Source organism: Lepidochelys olivacea (assembly GCF_965140295.1).
Source record: "Lepidochelys olivacea isolate rLepOli2 genome assembly, chromosome: 11".
Classification (NCBI taxonomy): Eukaryota; Metazoa; Chordata; order Testudines; family Cheloniidae; genus Lepidochelys; species Lepidochelys olivacea.
The window spans coordinates 32,411,597-32,433,092 of NC_140421.1; the positions used below are offsets into that span (position 1 = coordinate 32,411,597).

At 42.8% G+C, this 21,496-nt stretch overlaps 1 protein-coding gene across 2 annotated transcripts; it reads left to right on the forward strand.

The window, feature by feature from the left end:
- The first annotated feature begins 219 nt into the window (after window positions 1-219).
- Window positions 220-12,293, forward strand: DAPL1 (death associated protein like 1). 2 transcript variants are annotated; one of them, XM_084643974.1, is made up of 4 exons: window positions 229-385; window positions 7,133-7,220; window positions 10,142-10,205; window positions 12,006-12,293. In XM_084643974.1, the coding sequence occupies exons 1-4, from the start codon at window positions 328-330 to the stop codon at window positions 12,123-12,125; spliced, it is 330 nt and encodes a 109-aa protein (XP_084500100.1). In that variant the 5' UTR covers window positions 229-327; the 3' UTR covers window positions 12,126-12,293. The 2 variants fall into 2 exon arrangements, with proteins under 2 accessions (XP_084500101.1, XP_084500100.1); XM_084643975.1 differs by lacking the exon at window positions 10,142-10,205 and having other exon boundaries at window positions 220-385.
- Window positions 12,294-21,496: the final 9,203 nt, after the last annotated feature.

Sequence of the window (21,496 nt, forward strand, 5' to 3'; positions counted from 1 at the left end):
TACCCCCACTGTCCCCACCCCACTCCTATACCGCACCCCCTTCCTCTCCTACCCGCACTGTACCCATTCTTACACCGCCCAGCCCGTTCCTCTGCTGCCCCCCAGCACAGCACAGCACAAGCTCCCACACCCGCTTCTCTCCGCCAGCGCCGCCCACACGCGTTCTCCCCGCTGTCCCGACCACGCCGCTGCTCTGCGCTGCGCTGCCCTGGCAGGCCCCCTGCCCTGCCTCCATAAAAGGGAGCGCCGTGCGCCTGCTCGCAGCTAGGGCTCGCCTCTGCAGCGTCGTGACTGGCTGCCGCCCGTCCACACTTACCCACCCCTGCCATGGCGAAGGAAGCGTCAGCTCCGCCGTCCCCCCTGAAAGGCGGGCGCCCTCCAGCAGGTAGGCGCCCCCGCTTTGCAAGGAAGCTGCTTGGTTTCCTCTGGCGGCTGCTCCCCGCGGTTGTGGTTGGGAAGAGGGGACGGGGACACACACACGCACACACACACACACACACGCTTGCGCGCGCCTCATCGTGTAATGTGCTCCGGGGGGCGTGGGGTCTCTCTCTCTCACACACACACACACACCTCCCTACCTACCTTATTGTGTTCCCGTGAGTGGGACCCCCGTCCCGTCGTGCAGGGTCCGGGATGCGGCGAGCGAGGGGTGAGACTCTCGCACCCCGTCCCCCCTCTTGGCCTTTGCGCACACCTGACGTTCAAACTCTGCCTGGCCGCGCAATTCTCCCTGCCTTTAGCAGCCCTTCGGCAGCATCTGGCCCCATGACCAGCTCTGCACGGCTGGTTCCTTTGGGGCTGTTGCCTCCAGAGGGAGAGGGGTGTAACACAGCCAATGTGAGCGCCTGACAGGGTATCAGTGAAACTCTGTCGTGATCACCACTCACTTCTGGAAAGACCCACCCTCACACTTTCCTCCACCTCCTGTGTTCACCCCGGTTTGCTGCTATCCTGGGGTTTCTCCTGATGTTAACAACCAGATTCGACTTCTACAGATCTTTCTATTTGAGAATCCCGAAGTGCATTACAAGTCCTATTTCAGAGTGGTAGCTGTGTTAGTCTGTATCAGCAAAAACAACAAGGAGTCCATTGTTTTTACAAGTCAGAGTGGACTTGCTCCTGTGAGGATGGAAGGAAATATTATGCCAGGGAGTTCAGCAGGTACTTTTTGAAGTGATTGGGTTATTTTGGGTCCCTGTTTTGAAAAGCAGGCTGTGGTGCAGGCATCCAAAACTAGCAGCTGTTTTAAAAATGTGGGTGTCAAGATTGCATACTAGCTCTTAAGCAGAGCTGGGAATAGACTCAGTCCTGAGTCCCTGACTCTGGTGTGTTAACAAGAGCTTTCATCCCTTTTGAGTCCCTGTCTGCTGGTTTGCATTTTCCTTTATTAATCTTTTAAAAATAAAAAAGGTGAATAACAATTCACACTGATGAAGAGAGTGTGTGGAGAGGCTGAAAGGTATACCATGACTTAGAATCTCCAAATTTGACAATGTCCATTTAAGGAATTACAGCCACTTTCTGGATTATTTTACCAAATTATAACCTAGGTTTTACAAAGCCAAAGCTTGCACTAAAGTCTATGGGCATGTGCCTGAGCTACATCTACAGAATTGGGCCCTTAACATTTTATCAACGCCCCTCTGTAGTTGCAGTATCCTTTAAAATGCAATAATGGTAGTAGAAGGCCTGGATCCTGCAATCTACTCTGCACAAGTGGATACTTGTATCTATGTAGCACCTCAGTGATTTCAGTGGAACCCATTGTGGGGATAAGAATACATCTGTGAACTTCTGATTTCAGGACTGAGGTCTTGGATTGCAAACTCTGTGACAGGCAGTTTGAAGTATATACTTAATAATACTTTTATAGCTGCTGTATAAATTCTGAGTAACACTTGTGTGTAAATGAAAGTTGTTTCTTTCCTCATGGATCGCCTCCTGTTTATCAGGTGAAATCACATGTGAGTGTTTGGGACTTCATAATCCGTTCCATAGTCCTGAATTGAAACTCAAACACTGGATTGTGGCAACTCTGAGAGGAGGAGCAGAGTGATGATAAACTTACTCAGGAATGTGATATAAAGGAATAACAAAAAATGTGATTGATGCATTTAAATAACTATTAATTTGTCGTCTTTTTCAGCATATAACAGGAAACATATAAGTACTCTGAGATGTCATGTTAGATGGTGCCTTTGTTCACATAACCTGAAGATCATTAATGTAGTACTATATATAACTTCTCCTTTCAAGCAGTTATGATTTGTCATAATAATTGGCATTTATTTGGTGCTTTAAATATTCAAAGTTGTACAAACATTAACTAATCCCTATGTACATTAGCTAATTGTGTGAAGACCTACTGGACTTTGAAAAAAATTGTTCTGATTAGTACTCTATAGCTGCCCCACATGTTATTTCACACTAAATCCACATAATAAAAGTTCTGCAGTTTATGTTCAAAAGCTTCTTTTCTAAATCTACTAAGATTTCCCCCTCCTAATTAGTCAGTTAATGCACATTAGACACCAATAATTTACTAAACTTCATTTTTAAAATGCAAAATAATTTGTCTTTAAAAGCATATTCATTCTGAATGGTATATCTATTTTTAGACTTGCAATTTACAAAATAATTGTACACAAGCAGATTTCTTCTTCTTCTTTTTTTTTTTTAAATGCCCTGGTATCTTGGGGTCCCTCCCTGTATTCCTTTAGCCTCTTCTTTCATGCAGTGGGCAGCTTTGTACGATATGTACATGCTTCTGCATATATATATTTGGAGCCTCACATCTCACTATTAAAACTTCAATGAAAATTATCAAAAAAAAACCAAAAAAAACCAAGGAGTCCTTATGACACCTTAGAGACTAACAAATTTATTTGGGCCTAGGCTTTCGTGGGCTAAAACCCACTTCAGCAGATGCATGTAGTGGAAAATACAGTAGGAAGATATATATACACAGAGAACATGAAAAAATGGGTATTGCCATACCAACTGTAACAAGACCAATCACTACAAAAGGTGTTTTTTTTTTTTTCTCCTGCTGATAATAGCCCACCTTAATTGATTGGTCTCATTACAGTTGGTATGGCAACACCCATTTTTTCATGTTCTCTGTGTATATATATCTTCCTACTGTATTTTCCACTGTATGCATCTGATGAAGTGGGTTTTAGCTCATGAAAGCTTATGCCCAAATAAATTTGTTAGTCTCTAAGGTGCCACAAGGACTCCTTGGTTTTTGGTTTTTTTTTGGGGGGGGGGTTGTTTTTTTGTTTTGTTTTTTTGCTGATACAGAATAACACTGCTACCACTCTGAAATGAAAATTATGTATCCTACTGTCAAAATATGTGATTTACAAATGCTTATTGTATATTTCTAGAGATGCAAACCACATAATTTGGATCTAGATTCAGATCTAATTTTTGGGCACCTCCAGTACTTTCCTTTCCTGCTTGTGCCATCCCCCAAAAACTATAGATCTGAAAAAAGAAAAGGAGGACTTGTGGCACCTTAGAGACTAACCAATTTATTAGAGCATAAGCTTTCGTGAGCTACAGCTCGCTTCTTCAGATGCATTCCGTGGAAAATACAGTGAGGAGATTTATATACACACAGAACATGAAAAACTGGGTGTTATCATACACACTGTAAGGAGAGTGATCACTTACTTACTTGACTGGAAGATGAAGCTAATCCAATTCAGAGGGAAATAAGACGTATATTTTTGATAGTGAGGGTAATTAACCAGTGGAACAATTTACCAAGGGTTGTGGTGGATTCTCCATCAGTGACAATTTTTAAATCAAGTTTGGGTGTTTTTCTAAAAGCTCTGCTCTAGGAATCATTGTGGGGCAGGTCTCTGGCCTGTGTCACGCAGGAGGTCAGACTATGTGATCACAGTGGTCCCTTCTGGCTTGGGAATCTATGAATCTCTGACGTGTCACACCCTATGCTCCGGACAAGAACTCTCGTGAGTGAGAGTCACTCAGTTATCCAGTTTGGCTCTTTGAAGAGACCCACCAGGGGTAATCAGCCAAACAATGAGTCTCTGCTCAAAGTGCAGCTTCAAAAGGATGGATTCCAGGTGGGTTATTTGCATTCCCCTCACCCACAATTATTTCCTAGGGAATCCACCTCACATGTACTGTCCCAAAAAGTCTTTTGAAGTTCTTAGTATCTCCCAGAGATTGCATTAATCCTGCCTGCCTCCTAAAGAAATTCTGTATAATCCCACAATAGTACGCAAACCTTTGCATTTTCAATACTATGGACCTCAAAGATATTAAAGTTAATTCAATACGGTTTATCTTAATTCCATAAGGTTTGTCCAGGAAATTGCAGGATGTCATTGCAGTATTGCTCTTTGTACTTTACTAACTCACTGTGGTACCTTACATTGATTCGATCTTCCCTCACTGTGTCACTCAGAGGCAACCAGTCATTGTTCTGTGACTCTAAACAGGGCTTCGCAAAAAGAAAAGGAGGACTTGTGGCACCTTAGAGACTAACCAATTTATTAGAGCATAAGCTTTCGTGAGCTACAGCTCACTTCCTCAGATGCATATCGTGGAAACTGCAGCAGGCTTTATATATACACAGAGAATATGAAACAATACCTATTCCCACCCCACTGTCCTGCTGGTAATAGCTTGTTTTTTCCTACCCCCCCCCCCCCCCCAGATGTTCTGGTTTAACTTGGATTTTAACTTGAAGAGTGGTCAGTTTGGATGAGCTATTACCAGCAGGAGAGTGAGTTTGTGTATGTATGGGGGTGGGGGGGATGTGAGAACCTGGATTTATGCAGGAAATAGCCCAGCTTGATTGTCATGCACATTGTGTAAAGAGTTGTCACTTTGGATGGGCTATCACCAGCAGGAGAGTGAATTTGTGTGGGGGGGTGGAGGGTGAGAAAACCTGGATTTGTGCTGGAAATCACTTTAGATAAGCTATTACCAGCAGGACAGTGGGGTGGGAATAGGTATTGTTTCATATTCTCTGTGTATATATAAAGCCTGCTGCAGTTTCCACGATATGCATCTGAGGAAGTGAGCTGTAGCTCACGAAAGCTTATGCTCTAATAAATTGGTTAGTCTCTAAGGTGCCACAAGTCCTCCTTTTCTTTTTGCGAAGCCCTGTTTAGAGTCACAGAACAATGACTGGTTGCCTCTGAGTGACACAGTGAGGGAAGATCGAATCAATGTAAGGTACCACAGTGAGTTAGTAAAGTACAAAGAGCAATACTGCAATGACATCCTGCAATTTCCTGGACAAACCTTATGGAATTAAGATAAACCGTATTGAATTAACTTTAATATCTTTGAGGTCCATAGTATTGAAAATGCAAAGGTTTGCGTACTATTGTGGGATTATACAGAATTTCTTTAGGAGGCAGGCAGGATTAATGCAATCTCTGGGAGATACTAAGAACTTCAAAAGACTTTTTGGGACAGTACATGTGAGGTGGATTCCCTAGGAAATAATTGTGGGTGAGGGGAATGCAAATAACCCACCTGGAATCCATCCTTTTGAAGCTGCACTTTGAGCAGAGACTCATTGTTTGGCTGATTACCCCTGGTGGGTCTCTTCAAAGAGCCAAACTGGATAACTGAGTGACTCTCACTCACGAGAGTTCTTGTCCGGAGCATAGGGTGTGACACGTCAGAGATTCATAGATTCCCAAGCCAGAAGGGACCACTGTGATCACATAGTCTGACCTCCTGCGTGACACAGGCCAGAGACCTGCCCCACAATGATTCCTAGAGCAGAGCTTTTAGAAAAACACCCAAACTTGATTTAAAAATTGTCACTGATGGAGAATCCACCACAACCCTTGGTAAATTGTTCCACTGGTTAATTACCCTCACTATCAAAAATATACGTCTTATTTCCCTCTGAATTGGATTAGCTTCATCTTCCAGTCAAGTAAGTAAGTGATCACTCTCCTTACAGTGTGTATGATAACACCCAGTTTTTCATGTTCTGTGTGTATATAAATCTCCTCACTGTATTTTCCACGGAATGCATCTGAAGAAGCGAGCTGTAGCTCACGAAAGCTTATGCTCTAATAAATTGGTTAGTCTCTAAGGTGCCACAAGTCCTCCTTTTCTTTTTGCGAATACAGACTAACACGGCTGCTACTCTGAAACCTGTCATAGATCTGAAAGAAACTCTTGTCTTGGTGGTTTTTTTTTTTTTAAATGCAGAATAGGAACCTTGCCATAAGATGAAACAACTAGATTAAATGAACCAAAAATCTATATTCAGCTTGTTCTTATTTACTTTGACAGTTATAAAATTTACAAATAGTCTTGTGCACAGGAAGAAGGTATTTGCTTTGACAAGTTATCTGAAATATCTTTACATGCTCCTTCAAAAAGCTGAATTTGTCTGACATTGCTCAACACTTAAATTGTCATTGTTAGGTCATCTGTAGCTTAATTAGTACTAATTGGTTTTGTGATTGGCAGGCATTTTAATAAATTATAATTAAGCTTGAAGGAACACTAGTGCATGATAAATATGCAGTTGATTCCTAGCTGCATTATAACTTGTACTATACACACAGTTTTATTCTGGTGTATCTTGAGTAAATCATGTAAACAATCTTCCTGTTGTTAGTCATATGCTGTGTTGAAAACTGATGTAGAAGGACTCGACTTTTTAAAAAATAATAATAATCTATAAACAATTGCATCTAAGATTTCTCGGAAGGAATGCATGAGGGCAGCCAAATTTTAGAACCAGTATAGTTTCTATTCTGAAGAATAAGATTTCTTTTTTTTAATTATTATTATTATTTTTTTTTTTTTTTAAGATTGCAATAGCTTGAACTTACTCTGGTCATGCTGTAGTCTATAGATAATCTTGGGTGGTTCTCTGGGTCTCATTTTTGTTTTCAACTTCCACCCACACTGCAGAAGAACCATAACAGAGAGTTCAAACTCTCTCTCTTGAGAGTTAATCTTTTATCTTATTACTATGTTTTCCTGAGTATATGTTGTGCAGTTTTTGGGTGGGTTTTTTTTTTTTGGGTAAAACAAAACAAAATAAATCTACCTTGTGATGAACAGTTCTGTAGCTGTTTAAGCTATTCACACAGTGTAAATTGTTTTCTAACAGTCAAATATGGAAGTAGGAGAGCTTCCAAAAAGCAAGAAAATGGAGCTGTTGAGAAAAATCCCAAGAACCCTGGAAAAGAGAAAACAAGGTATTTCATCTGCAGTTATGCCTTAATTTTACCCTGAAACATCAACAGCAAGTTGGATCAGGTTTCCAAAAAGAATAAAGCTTTACAGTTTTGAACGGTGCAATTAGCAAGCACTAAACTCTGCAGTATACAAATGAAAGGCAGATTTGAAGGTAATCTGAAAAGAAAAATAATTGGATTGTACCCATTTTTGCTTCTTTATAGTCTCCTTTTAAAAAGCTTTGTTTTATTTTAAATGATTAGGGGGCTTGAGAAAATGCCTGCCTTCAAATGAGAGACATAAAGACCTCAATCTGGTTAGTTTAACAAAAAGAAGAAAGAGGTGAGTTGATTATGATGCATAAGAACCTTCACAGGGAGAAAATTTCAGGTACTAAATACCTTTTTAATCTAGAGAAGAAAAACCTAACAAGAACCAGTTTCTGGAAGCTGAACCCAGACAAATTCAAATTAGAATAGGGCACAATTGTTTTTAACAGGGAGAACCATTAAGAGAAATGGTGGATTCTCCATCTCTTGATGTCTTCAGATTAACTAGACGCCTTTCTGGAAATTATGGTTTACCCAAAACACAAATTAAGCTTTAGCCAAACACAAGTTATTGGACTCCAATACAAGCATAACTTTAATAAATTTAGTGGCTTGTGACATAGAAGATGTCAGACTAGACAATCTAATGGTCCCTTCTGGCTGTAGCATGTATAACTCTGTAAATCTATTTCTTTTTTCAGTGTTTTTAATATTAGAAAATCTGATCTTGTCTTTCTTTCCCTGAAACAATGGGTGCATTTGGAGGCAAATGGGGCTAAGGTAGCTTTAAGCACCCTCCTGACCCTGGGCTGTTCCAGGGGCTGGAGCGGCCCCCACTGTACCTTAGACAGCTCTGGGGGCCTATCTATGTTACAACAGCTTCCTGAAGCTGCCATATGGGCCACAGAGCTGTATGTTGTAGTCCTGTCCCCAGAATGTCTCTTCCATCCCAGTCCTGTTCCTAGCATACCTTGTAAGTCCTAACTTAGTGCGGAGTTCTTGGAAGGCAGCCTTACAAATGTACTCCACTGTGACAGCACAGGAAGAATCTACCACAGCTGGAACTGGTGGTGGTAGCCACCCAGGTCCAAGCCCACACAACCCCCTGGCTCTGACCACTAGCCTAGACTGCTGCCCATGCGGCAACATCCACACTACTATATTTAGCTTGCTAGCTCAAACTGAGTTGTGTGTCTGCCTACCCACACTGGGAATCACACCTTCCAGCTGCAGTGTAGACATACCCTAAGAGACATCATACTCTAAGCCCAGAGAGACTTGTCCAAGGTGACATAGGAAGTCTATGTGACTGACCTGCCAAAACTTGGGTTTAATTGACACTAAATCTGATCTCTTTTAAAATCCTCTAATCTATAGTTTTTTGTTTTATCATAACCCCTCCCCTCCCCCCCCCCGCTGCTCTCAAAGCTGAGGAACAAATTGCTCCTAATTGTTTTGGCAGACCCACAGAAATCAGCACTGCACTTCCCTTGCTGGCTCTGAAGACCTTGAACTAAAACACTATTCCTGGAACTGGGCTGAGGTGACAGCATTGATTCTGGCACGCAGAACTAGTAAACAAAGAACTAATTATAAAATCCATTAGAAACTGGAAAGAAATAAGTGATTACTGGAGTATATTTTACGCAGGGGATACTGAACTTTATTTTCAAGATGTAATTATGTAAAAGCTACAAATAAGAGGTCTCATTTTTTATCAATAAAAATTATAAAACATTTTAAAGTAGCTGTTTCATAATGCATACATGTTAACTTGTTCAGGAAACTTAAGCGTCATAATAAATGGAGCAAAGACTGCCCCTCATTCACAGAGAATAATCCAGTGATTTAGGGAAAGAGGAGGACAGTGTGGCTTGGAGGGCTGATAATGTCTTAGGCAGTCTTTACCCTCTAGATCACTGGTTCAAATGTGGCTCAGGTTGGTGGTGGTATAATCACTACCATCTGACACCTGTAAAGTGGCCAAATGGCACAAATATTGTTGCCATTTAAATTCATAGGACTTCATAGCCTCTAAATCTTGGTTTAATCTGAATTTTGATAAAATGTCTATGCATTGGAAAAATGCAAACAATAAGGTTTTTGATGTAAAAGTCATCTGAGCTTGACAATAGACCTATTTTCAAATTAAAGTGGACCTTTTTATTTTTTAGTTCTAAAAATATTAGTAATGTTTTCCATAATAATGGACCCAGTTTTGAGATGGGGCAGGGGGGGAGAGTAAAATTTTAAACTGAGGGTACATCTACATTGTAATAAAAATACCCATGACATCAAGTCTCAGGGGCCAGGTCAATGGACTCGGGCTGTGGGGCTAAAATTGCAGTTTATACACGGGGGCTCTATGTGGAGCCCAGGCTCTGAGACATCATGAGGGTGAGTGGTTACAGAGCCTGGTCTCCATGCTAAGCCCCAACATGTACACTCCAGTTTTTAGCCCTGCAGCTCAAGCCCTGCAAGCTTGAGTCAGCTGACCTGGGCCAGCCCTGGCCGTGCCATATGTCTTTTATTGCAGTGTAGACCTTGTGACTTCCTGAAACATTTCTAGGTATCAGTGAAACTGCCCAGCAACATACAAAGAAATGTATTCCTCATCAAAGAGGCCTTCTGGGGGATCAGGCACCATGGAAAAGTATTATCTTGTTTCTAGTTTCCTGTTACCAAGTACAAATTGAGAGGGAAAACTATGTACCTGGCAATTATAGGGAGATGATCGTAAACTCTTATTTTTTCCCCCTATATCATAGAGCAAAGTTACAGCTGAATCACAAAGGCTATGTTGTTTATATCCTTACTTTTATTCTCAAAGTTTCTTTTAAGTCATTTGGGGAGACAAAAATCCTGAAAAAAATCTGTCTTTTGCTTTGCAGCTCAATTGTTAGTGTTACAAAAATGCAAAATATGGGTGTCTTACTAGCCGATGCACTGGAGAAAGTAAGTATATGTAGTGGAATAGGGCACACATGCCTGTTTAGTCTTATAAAGAAATGCTGACAAGGTGTTATAACATAAAATTGATTTACCATAACTGCTGTAATTTAATGGATGTGGGACTATGTCCTGGATTCAACTAGGTATTTAAAAAAATTATTCTACAAATTAATTGCTGAGAGGTTTTGTTTTTCTGTGGAGGCTATGGTATTTCTAAAATGTTAATTTACCAAGATGTAACTTTGAACTCTCTTCTGTACTCCACTGTGACTGTTAATAGAACACAAATATTTTGGGTATAACAAGACATGGTATAGTTTGAAGTTTTTAAAAGGGCCACATTAATTTCAGATTTATTAAAAACTTGGGGAAAATAACTGAGGGTGGTTCTGAAAGTCAATGGCAGAGCTGGGAATAAACCCAGATCTTCTGGATTCTAGTCCTGTGCGTTAACCACAAGATTAATTTAACTGAGCTAAGTGTTTAATTTAATTCAACTCAGATGAGCACAAGCAAGGAGATCACCTATATGAAACAGCTGAGGGAAGTTCACAATGTTATAAGGACAGGTGCCCATCAGCCCTGATAAGTTTCAAACAAAGCTACAGCAAAATAGACACAAGGAAGTCAAGACAGTGTCAGCAAAACAGCCACAGGTGATCCTCTTGGGCATCACACACAACATACATTCGAAGAAGCCCCAGCACTGTCCAATAGCCCATGCCACCATCGTGGCTGAGGACTAATGTGAGACTTTGGAGATTCCAGTGCTGTTTCCTGACCTCTGCCTTTGCAGATACTCCCATGGTACTGCAGTTCTCTCTCAGACTGTTATGAATGGGACATCTTTCCTGTCAGTTTTGGTTGCAATCCACAGCAACATCCAGTGCATTTCATAGTGATCCACTGTAGGACTCCACTTGCAGTTTACACATTTTGAGTGAACCCGTTTTACAAGCTGCTTCTTAACTTGCACTCCCATTACATACGATTTTAAAGATTCTGCCTATATTCCACAAACACATGATGTCATTAAAGTCCTAAGCCTGAGACAATTCCATTCTTAGTTTTGCCTAGCGCTTACTGAAGCCTCAGTTAAATACATTTTGTATGTAACATTAACTCATTGGATCAAATTCCTGGTGTGGGACATGCTCAGCAAAGTCACATCAGAGATTAAATTAGCGCAGAATTTATTTTTTCCTTTTTTTAAAACTAGCAGTACACATGGCTCTCCATTCTCCTCCCCTCTCTTTTTCCTCCCAATCTCCTAACTCCTCTATTCTAACTTAGCATTTCTTCCACTCTCTCTGACCTCCCAGATTCTTCAGACATGCAGTTTTCTCCAGGATCGGGAAGAGGTTCTCAGATATCACAATGGGCTAGTGTTGTAACGACTGGAACTTGGAAAGATTCAGAGTGACTTTAACAGCAGCTGGAATGCTGATTGGTTCTGCTTGGCACCCCTTATAGTTGTGTGTGTGTGTGTGTCTCTCTCTCTCTTCTTCCCCCCCCCCCCCCCCCGTCATTTATTTACATGTTAACCAGGCTGAAGTAACTTTGACACTGGTATGTATGCAGTGTAGTTGGTGACAACTAGGTGGGAGTCTTTCACTGCTAGTCAAATACATGGAGCTGCTATGTCTCCAGTGTATACTGTTCGTTTCAATGGCAGACACTTAAGATTGGTCTGCTAAAATATAAAAGCTTTTAAAAAAAAAATCTGTGTCAAGATGAAATTCAGCAGAAAAATAGCAAGAAAAAGTGTTTTTCTGTTGTGACTTTTTTCTTTTAATCTTTCAGATCAGCCATAAATTTCCTGCAGCAGCAGCACAAGTGGCTCATCAAAAGCCACGACCAGCCCTGGAGAAGAGTATATGGCCCAAAAGAATTTACATCATCCAACAACCCCGGAAATGTTAAGATATAAAGCAAAATAGTCATGTCTGCTTGACAGTGAGCTCGTCTAACCACAATCCGCTATTAAATGCTATTTGCAAAAGGACCAAAACATAGGGAAATAGTTGCTGGCTGAACTGTATTGTATTTTTCTTCCATTTCTGGCAATAAAACACTTCATAAGTATACTAATTTCTTGTTACATGGCTTCATTCACCTGACTTTGTAGAATCTTCTATCTTTTCATGAAATTTTCAGAGAATCATATCACACAAATCTGAGTTGGAAAAGAAAACCATTTCTTTTCCATCTAGTCCATCCCCCGCACTGGCAAAGGATTGTTCCCTGCACTGTAGGGCAACTCATGTCTTGATAACAAGTCCTGTGTAAAGGATAATGGGTGGTGCTGCTCCAGAAGCACAGTTCTCAGCCCCTATCTGGTGCCAGGGTGGGTAGTGAAGCAGTAATTTGCCCAAGATGTAGGGTTGGTACAAATTATTTCTCCAGCACAGCTCTTCCCACTCCCAACCCAACTGGAAGAGAGGAGAAGTAGTAGTCCTATAGAGGCTGTTTTTCTTGTACCAGCAGCATTGCACCCCATAATATGGGTAGCCAGCTCAGGAGAGTGAGCACGTTGTACCTCCTTACTTGCATGCATGGGAGTGTTGGGCCACAGCATGTCCCAGTGTTCCTAGATGTCTGCTTCATGTTTCTAAAAAAGTCTCCTCATAGTAGTTGTATGAGGAGAGGAACGGCAGGAACATGGCTCTATGTTGTTGGTAATTGATGTATTAAGAAGTTGTCTTTGAAAATAGTTTGTCAGTGTAGTTGTGCCACCAGTCTCCTAGTTTACTACTTCTGTGGGTGAGGGAGACAAGCTTTCAGGCTTAGACAGGTGACTTGGGAAAGATCTCTGTGTAAGCTCAAAAGCTTCTCTCTCTCACCAACTGAAGTTGGTCCAATAAAAGACATTACCTCACCCACCTTATCTATTTAATATCCTGGGACAAAAACGGCTACAATAACACTAGTTAGCAACAAGATGTTTTCCTTAAGATTCCCCATCATTGCAACCCTGCGGTATTTTTCTGTTTCCGGTAGCAATGATGGTAGTGTAGATTGGCCAGTGGTGTCTTTACTACAATGTCATCTTGACTTGCTCTGAGCAGATAACCAGGTGGCTTAAAAAAATGGAAGGCTGCCAACTCTTTTTCTATACTACAGTTCTCATGGTTGCTAACATCAGTAGAACCAATGGTGGGAAGTTTTAGAGGAAAATGGTTCCATGTAAACACTGACAGGACATAACTTTGTATTAAATAATCTGAGACATTTAAAAATGTGACTACCTGACCTCCAGAATATATATTATAGGTGGCACAGGCAGTTAGTGACTCTACTTAGGATTGTCCTATACTTTCCATTATAAGATCCTGTTTTCAGTTGCTTAAACTTTACTGGACTTCAACCATTTAGGCAGAAATCTTCCATCCTGGGTGTCTCCCTTTGCCTAAATTATATATATTTTAATTTCAGCAAAAATTATTCAATCATTTTTTCAGAACAAGGTTAGGAGGAAATTTTTTGTTTTGCTCATGTGATAAAGTTTTTACAACTGTTTCATTGAGAAAGCTCTAGCACCTCTGTGCTTTGGAGCAAGGACTTTGAAATTTGGCTAGGGATAGAGAAGTTGTCCTGGTGTCCCTGTAGAAAATCTGCCCACATTTCACGAAGCTTGGAGCACCTGAAAAATCTCTGTTCCTTCAGTTCCTTACCTACCTTTTCATTCTTGTATTAATCCCCAAGCTGCCAACCAGCAACAGCAGGAACCAGCTTGCACTCCGCTTCCCATGACCATCTGTGGAAACAGACCATAGGAAGTTCAAGCTCAAGGGTTTGACAGCAGCCTCCTGGCTCCTGATTGGCACCCTGCCCTCTGTAAAGTGTCCAGACAACAGGGATGGGCAATGTGGGCCACCACCCAGCTTGCTATGATCATGGGGAGTCTCAGTGTCCATGGGACCTGTATGTGTTTGTATCTGCATTGAAGGCTCCTGTAGCAAACTATGTACAGAGAGCGGGGCAGGGGGTGGGGCAATGCTCAATTTGTTCCGGGGCTTGCCAAGGCTGAGTCCCAGCACCTCTAGGCTTGGTGGTTCATAGCCCCAATACCTCTGGGCTTCTGATGAGCAGCTGCCGCTCAGCTCTGAAGGCAGCACTGCCGCCAGTAACAGCGCAGAAGTAAGGATGGCAATACCATAGCATGCCACTCTTGCATCTGTGCTGCTGCCGGTGGCAGTGTTGCCTTAACAGCTGGGTGCCGCCCGGCCAGCAGCTGCCACTCTCCAGCCACCCAACAAGTGCTTAATTTGTGACAGGGCTTCTTTCATTACAAAGGAAGCGTGGGGGGGTCTATGGGCAATGAAGCTATCTCAGGGCAGGGTCTGGGTCTCCCATGTGTGGGACACTTACAGGGAGCAGAGTCGGGGCTGCTGTGGCTTGTGCAGGCGGCTCAAGTATGCTCATTTCAGCCAATCCCCGGCTGAAGTGGGAATAGGGCCCACTGAGCCCCTTCCCTGCCCTCCTCAGCCCAGAGCTCACAGACTGCAGAGGGAGCTACAGTAGAAGCCAACCTGACCAAGATGCCACCTGCTCTCCCAGGGCTGCTGTTGCCCTAGCCCACAGCTTGTCAGGTAGCAGAGGCCCCGTGCCCTGAGCGGGGCTGGAGCCCAGAGCCCCCAGCCCAGACTCTATATTTGAAAATATAGAAAACCCTCAAAATATTTAAATAAATGGTATTCTAATCTTGTTTAACTGCAATTTTAAAAAAAATTTCTTGAGAGCCCTAATATATATATTCACATTGAAAGAATTTTTAGGCTGCAAAGTTAAGCACTCATATGTCAGGAAATGCCAGAATTAAGGTTGCTTATGCAACCTTAAATTGGTTCCTTTGTGCGTATGTATTATGATTAGGTTTGGCAGAAATCAATTTTTATTTTTTAAACCTTACTGTGATAGATATTCTTGAGTATTTTTTTCAATTGTATTGCTTTAAATTTTCACAGTTGTAGGACACTGCGGGTGTGGGGCCAGACAATTATTTGGTGACAGTAGACGTTGAGATTTATAACCATTAAAACAGAAACTGTGAACATCACATATCAAGAAATACAAAGTGAATATCCTTAAATCAAACTCTAAGAAGTTCTAAAGCAATATTTTTCTTAAGAACATAAGCACAGCCATACTGGGTCAGTCTAATGGTCCATCTAGCCCAGTATCCTGTCTTCTGACAGTGGCCGATGCCAGATCCTTCAGAGGGAATGAACAGGAAATTGCCTATCTGCAAATTTCAGTTTTTATTGATGGAAATATTTTTTCCTCAATTTGTGGCTGTACAGTGAAATTGACACTTACCCATAAAAAATCTAATCCCTACAAGCCTAATTATGATACAGTCTTTAATTACATTATCACAACTTTTTTTTCCCCCACAGGAGTCCTGTCTCATTCAGTACTCAGGATGGATGTATTCAGAAAATTTAAACTGCAGAACCCTGATAATGGAGCTATTTTCTGCAAGATCCTGGCCTCACAAATAGAATAGATGTCAAGGAGCGCTCAGCTGTGACTATATAAAATGCTAATTCTCTGAAAAATTGGATCCTAGATTTTTCAAATGGGGCACTTAAAATTAGTGTAGTCTATAGACATAAATATCTGAGCCTCATTTCCTCAGCTGTAAAATGGGGATAACAAACTACCTTATTATACAGGGATGTTGTGAAGATAAATTAATTTAACAGTTGTTAAGCACTCAGATACGATTACTGGAGGAAATCCTTAATTCTGAATTCAATGCAAGGTTTGAATAGCATGCAGTAAATGAGGCATAGGGCCACACCTTAAATAATGAGGGTAAAATAAAATATTGAATAGCTGCTCAGTGAGCAGCAACCATCCTGTGCACTGAATGAGGCTGGATCGGAGGGAGGAGGGAGAAATAGTGTGAGATCATATGTACAGGCAACCTTAATTCTGATATTTCCTAAGTTTTGAGTGCTAGACCTTGAAACCTTAATATTATTTTAATGTAGTCTTTATACATACTATATAGAATTTATAAGCATTTTAACAAAGTTACATTCTGTTCACACTAGTTCAGCTCACATTCTGAAGGGCCATTTTTTCCAACCTCCACGTAAGTTTTAAAGGTAACGTAGATCTGTCATTTTGGGAAGAGTTCTTGGCTTCTGTCTTGTCCCTCTTTTGTTTCCTTAATATGCGTCAGGTATTACTGATTATAAATAACTGAAATGTGTTGTGTGACCTCACTGTCTCTTTTTTGGTGGATGAGCATAAGCAGGCAGAGTTCATGGAATGATGATGACAGAGGCAGGAGCTCAGTAATGGCAGAGCATTTATTACTGGAAGAGGGTGCAGACAGGCAGCTCTCCAACTGCTGCTGCTGACTCCAAAAAATACATTCATTTCACTTTACACAGGCAGGAACCACCCCCTTACCTGACCTTTCACTCAGGTTACTTCCTCAGTCAAAGTCCTCCTTCCCCTCCCCTGCCCCTGAGAAGCCACACCCTTTAGAGGCTGTCTGTGGATGTGCCCCACACACAGACCCAGCCAGCACAGTATCTTGGTTAGTTACACACACACACACACACAACTCTGTAAGGTGAAGCAGAAGCTTTTAATTTACTTTATATGTACTGTGACAAAGTTCCTTCTCTACGTTGGTGGGTCTTGCGCTTATAGGCTGATTTGCTCACCTTGGAGCTTCACAGCAGCCCTCAATTTGGCTGTTTTCGTGAACCCGCAGTCTAGGTCAACTCCTCCTGTGTCTGACCAGGAGTTGGGAGGTTTGGGGGGAATCCAGGCCCGCCCTCTACTCCGGGTCCCAGCCCAGGGACCCGTGGAATGCAGCTGTGTAGAGTGCCTCCTGGAACAGTTGTGCGACAGCTACAACTCCCTGGGCTACTTCCCCCATGGCCTCCTCCCAACACCTTCTTTATCCTCACCATAGGACCTTCCTCCTGGTGTCTGATAATGCTTGTACTTCTCAGGCCTCCAACAGTATGCGTTCTCACTTTCAGCTCCTAGCACCTCTTGCTCCCAGCTCGTTACATGCACACCACAAACTGAAGTGAGCTCCTTTTTAAACCCAGGTGCCCTGATTAGCCTGCCTTAATTGACTGTAGCAGCTTCTTGATTGGCTGCAGGTGTTCTAATCAGCCTGTCTGTCTTAATTGTCTCCAGAAGGTTCCTGATTGTTCTCAAACCTTCCCTGTTACCTTACCCAGGGAAAGGGACCTACTTAACCTGGGGCTAATATATCTGCTTTCTATTACTCTTTGGCCCGATCCTGTCACAGTACGTTAATTATTGAGCTTATGAAGTAGCTACTTTGATTATATGGGGTACAATTCTTGTGCTCTGTAGTCTATGACTGATGAGTGGAAGTCTGTTTTACTAACTAGACCAGGGGTGGGCCGCCCACCAGCCATTTTAATCCGGCCCTTGAGTTCCCACTGGGGAGCAGGGTCTGGGGTTTGCCCCGTTCCGGTGCTCCAGCCAGAGAGCAGGGTCGGAGGCCACTCCACGCAGCTCCCAGAAGCAGTGGCATGGCCCCGCTCCAGCTTCTATGCCTAGGGACAGGCCAGGAACGCAGCCAATGGGAGTTGCAGGGGCGGTGGCTGCGGACAGGGCAGCGTGCAGAGCTGCCTTGCCGCGCCTCTGCATAGGAGCTGGGGAAGGGACATGCTGCTGCTTCCAGGAGTCGCTTGAGGTAAGTGCCACCTGGAGCCCACACCTTTGAGCCTCTCCCCATGCCCCAACCCTCTGCCCCAGCCCTGATCCCCCTCCTGCCCGCCGAACCCCTCGGTCCCAGCCCGGAGCATGCTCTTACACCCCAAATTCCTCATCCCCAGCCCCATTCCAGAGCCTGCACCCCCAACCAGAGCCCTCACTCCCCTCCTGAACCCCAACCCCAATTTTGTGAGTGTTCTTGGCCCATCATACAATTTATATTTCCAGATGTGGTCCTTGGGCCAAAAAGTTTGCCCACCCCTAGACTAGACCCAAGTCTAAAATATAGCATACAAATTAATTAAAACTTTCTCAGATGGGTGAAATGATTCCATTAACACTGCAACAAAGCTAAAAATAGCAACAGTGGACTTGGTGTAAAGTCAATGGAAAATACGGGATATCTACTGAAATAAAATGGCAATAAGATTTTGAGATTATTTAAAATGCTGTTTTCACCCTTCCTGATTTTGGGGGCAAATAATGGCTGAAGGGCTATTAAAGGGCCTCATCCCGAGAGGTGCTGAGCACTTGTAATTCCTACTGAAGTCAATGGGAGAAGCAGATGCTCAGCACCTGTAGGCTCAGGCCCATAATGGGCTACTTGCATTCTGGCTCAAGGATGTCCTACCAAAATATATAATTGTCTGGGGGAGAGGAATATTTTCTCTTGGTTTGAGTGCCCCTTTCTCTTCCACCATAGGGAACAATTTTCCTTTGGAAAGAAGAACAAATAATGAAGCTTCTAGTTCAGGCCTTTTTTCAGCAGGCCCAATGGGGAGGCAGTCTAAGATGGCTTTTACTCCTGGGAGAATTCTGTACCACTGTGTCTGTGCAGAATTCATGTAAAGATTTTTTTTCCCTCAGAGGAAAATACATTCTGCCCAGAAGTGATGCAGTTATGCCTTTCCCTCACCGGGGCTGCTGTGGCACCAGAACAGAGAGCAGCTGCTCCTGGTCAGGAGCAGCCCCAGCTGTGGATAGGGAAGAGAAGAGGCCCTGTTCCACACAGCACCCTGCCCATGGGGCCAGGTCAGGAGGCACAGGTTATGCGGGGACATTCGGCATATGGGGCTGTTGGGAAGGGGGGCACAAATTGGGTTTCAGAAGAGCTAGTGGTGGGGGACTGGGGTGGGAGCTGAGTGGAAGTTCAGGAACATGTGGACAGGGGGAGGGGAGCTGCTGAGTTGGGGTGCAGGGACACAGGAGGGGGGACAGGGATGCAGGGAGACAAGGGCAGATGTGCCTGACTGAATGAGAGGCTAGGGGTCAGCCAGGATCTGTATGGGGAAGGATCCCTAACAATCCCTTCCCCGCCCCCCAAAAAAACTCTGTTCCATACTTCTCCCACCCACACCCAACAACCCTCCAAGTTCACATTCAGGCTGCTTCCCAGAAATTACTTCCATCTCCCCCACTCCTCTGTTACCCCTAACTCCTCCAAGCCTTTTACTGCTTCTGAGGGGTGTGAAAATATATATCTGTATTGTAATTTAAATGAATTATTACTCATTTAAGTTCTGTGTTAATATGCCTAGTAAGGAATCTATTTGTCAAAAATATTTCCTGAATCTTTTTTGTTGTCTGTATTGTTACAGACCTACTTGTCAACAGCTATTTTGAAATAAATTACCAAAATAATTGAAACTTGCATGATTATATTGTGTTGTTTTGACAAATAAAATATGCAGAATTTTGCAGAATTTTAAAATATTGTGTGCAGAATTTTTAAATTTTGGGCACTGAATTTTAAGTTTTTGGCACAAAATTCCCCCAAGGACAGATTTTACAGATTTCCTCTTTCTGGTGCCGCTTCCTGGTCCCTGCACTCCCCTGTTCAGTTCTGGCACAATTTAGAGCCTTAGGACTGTGCTAAATTACACCCAGTTATCAGAGGTCCCAAGGATCCTTTCCAGAATGTAAGGATCACCTAGAGGTACCTTGGTCTTCTTACTTTCCTCTGGGAATGCCTCCTGTACCAGGAGCCGGGAACTGGGGGGCATAAAGTTACTATGCTGGCTTTGAGCTACCCCGGAAATCCCTCTGTCTGGAGGGACTTTCCCAGTAACCAATTAATCCATCACTGCAGCTCTCCTTCATTGCTGAAGTGGCATAAATTCCTATGTTTTTAATCTCTCTTCCCCTCCCAGAAGCTAATGTCACGTCCAAAAGGTGCTGATGATGGACTTCCACATGCAAAAATAAAGGAGCCAGTGCTTCTTCTATTTTTTTCTATTTTTATAAGTATAATCAACAGGCTTTGGTAGAGTTAATCCTGATTTAAATGGTTTTAAATTCAAGAGGAGAATAAGACCCAAAACTATATTTTGGGATTAGAGTAGTGGTGAAGAGAATGTATGAAATGACTGAGGCGAGGGCTACACTACAGCTTAGGTCGATATAATTTATGTCGCTTAGGAATCTGAGTAAGCCACCCAACCCACAAGCAACGTAAGTTACACTGACCTAAGAGCCAGTGTGGCTAACGCTATGTCGGTGGGAGAGCTTCTCCTGCAAACACAGCTCCCGGAGAACTCTCTCCCATCCCCTTAGCGTGTCTGCTCTAGCACTGCTACAAAGTGGCGGGTGAAGCTGCACTGCTGTAAACTCGCTAGTGTAGCCATGGAAGCAGTCACAGTCATACCTCCACTACTGTGATGTAAAATTTGTAATTCTGCTCAGTCAAAAAATTGTCTCTTCAAGATTTATCTTGACTCCCGTTACCTATTGTCTAGCGTAGACATAGTCTCTGCTGTTTACTTTTTATCTGCTTTTTATGTTCTCCCTCTTTCTAATTTCCATAAATAAACTTTGATTTGTTTATAAGTGGAGTTAACGGCTGTTTTGGGGAACAATCAGTGGGAGCCAAAGCAATGGTCTGTGCAGGAGAGAGGGAGTGGAGGGTACCAAAGAGTTGGTAAGTCTCCCTGATTCTGAGCGCTGGCTAGCCCCAATGCAACTGAGTTGCTGCTAGGTTGTTCTAAGTTGCACCACTGATTTAGGGTCTTTAATGGATCCTATGCCGGTAGAGGAGTGATATAGTGGAGCTCTGCACTGCTACAGTCTCTCCCTGCTCCCAACATACCCCTTCCTCCCCTTGCTCTCTATATTGGAGGAGGAGGGGACCACAAGCAAAGAAGCTAGCTGCATGCAATTATACATTGCAAGGAATTCCCCTTCAGAAGGGGAATTACCTGATGGGCATTTGTGGCCAGATTATGGTCACTGTGTGCACCCTGAGAAGTACGAAGGGGCTGTAATGCAGTAGAGATTCAGTCCCAGTAATGACCCCTCCCACCACCCACAACCTAGCCTCCACTGTCCAAAGAGGGGGTGAGATGGGATAGACGTTTCAGTCAAAGGATGGGCACAAGTGTCCCAGTCTCGACTCACTTCTGCTAAATCACTAATTGCAGTAGAGCTGGTTGAACTTTTTTCACAATTAATATAAATCAGAAGCTAGGAACTGTAGAAAATTGATAAGGGAAGCAAAGGGACACAAGGAGAACCATATGCCAACAGAATTAAGGGCATAAGGACTTTATTATTTATTTATATTACTTAAAATAATA

What these genes read in the sequence shown, in the direction of transcription:
- DAPL1 (XM_084643974.1), top strand. Translation starts at nt 328, where the DNA reads ATGGCGAAGGAAGCGTCAGCTCCGCCGTCCCCCCTGAAAGGCGGGCGC. An exon ending in AGGCGGGCGCCCTCCAGCAG is followed by an intron (nt 386 to 7,132) that starts GTAGGCGCCCCC and finishes GTTTTCTAACAG; the next exon opens with TCAAATATGGAAGTAGGAGA. An exon ending in TAGCCGATGCACTGGAGAAA is followed by an intron (nt 10,206 to 12,005) that starts GTAAGTATATGT and finishes TTAATCTTTCAG; the next exon opens with ATCAGCCATAAATTTCCTGC.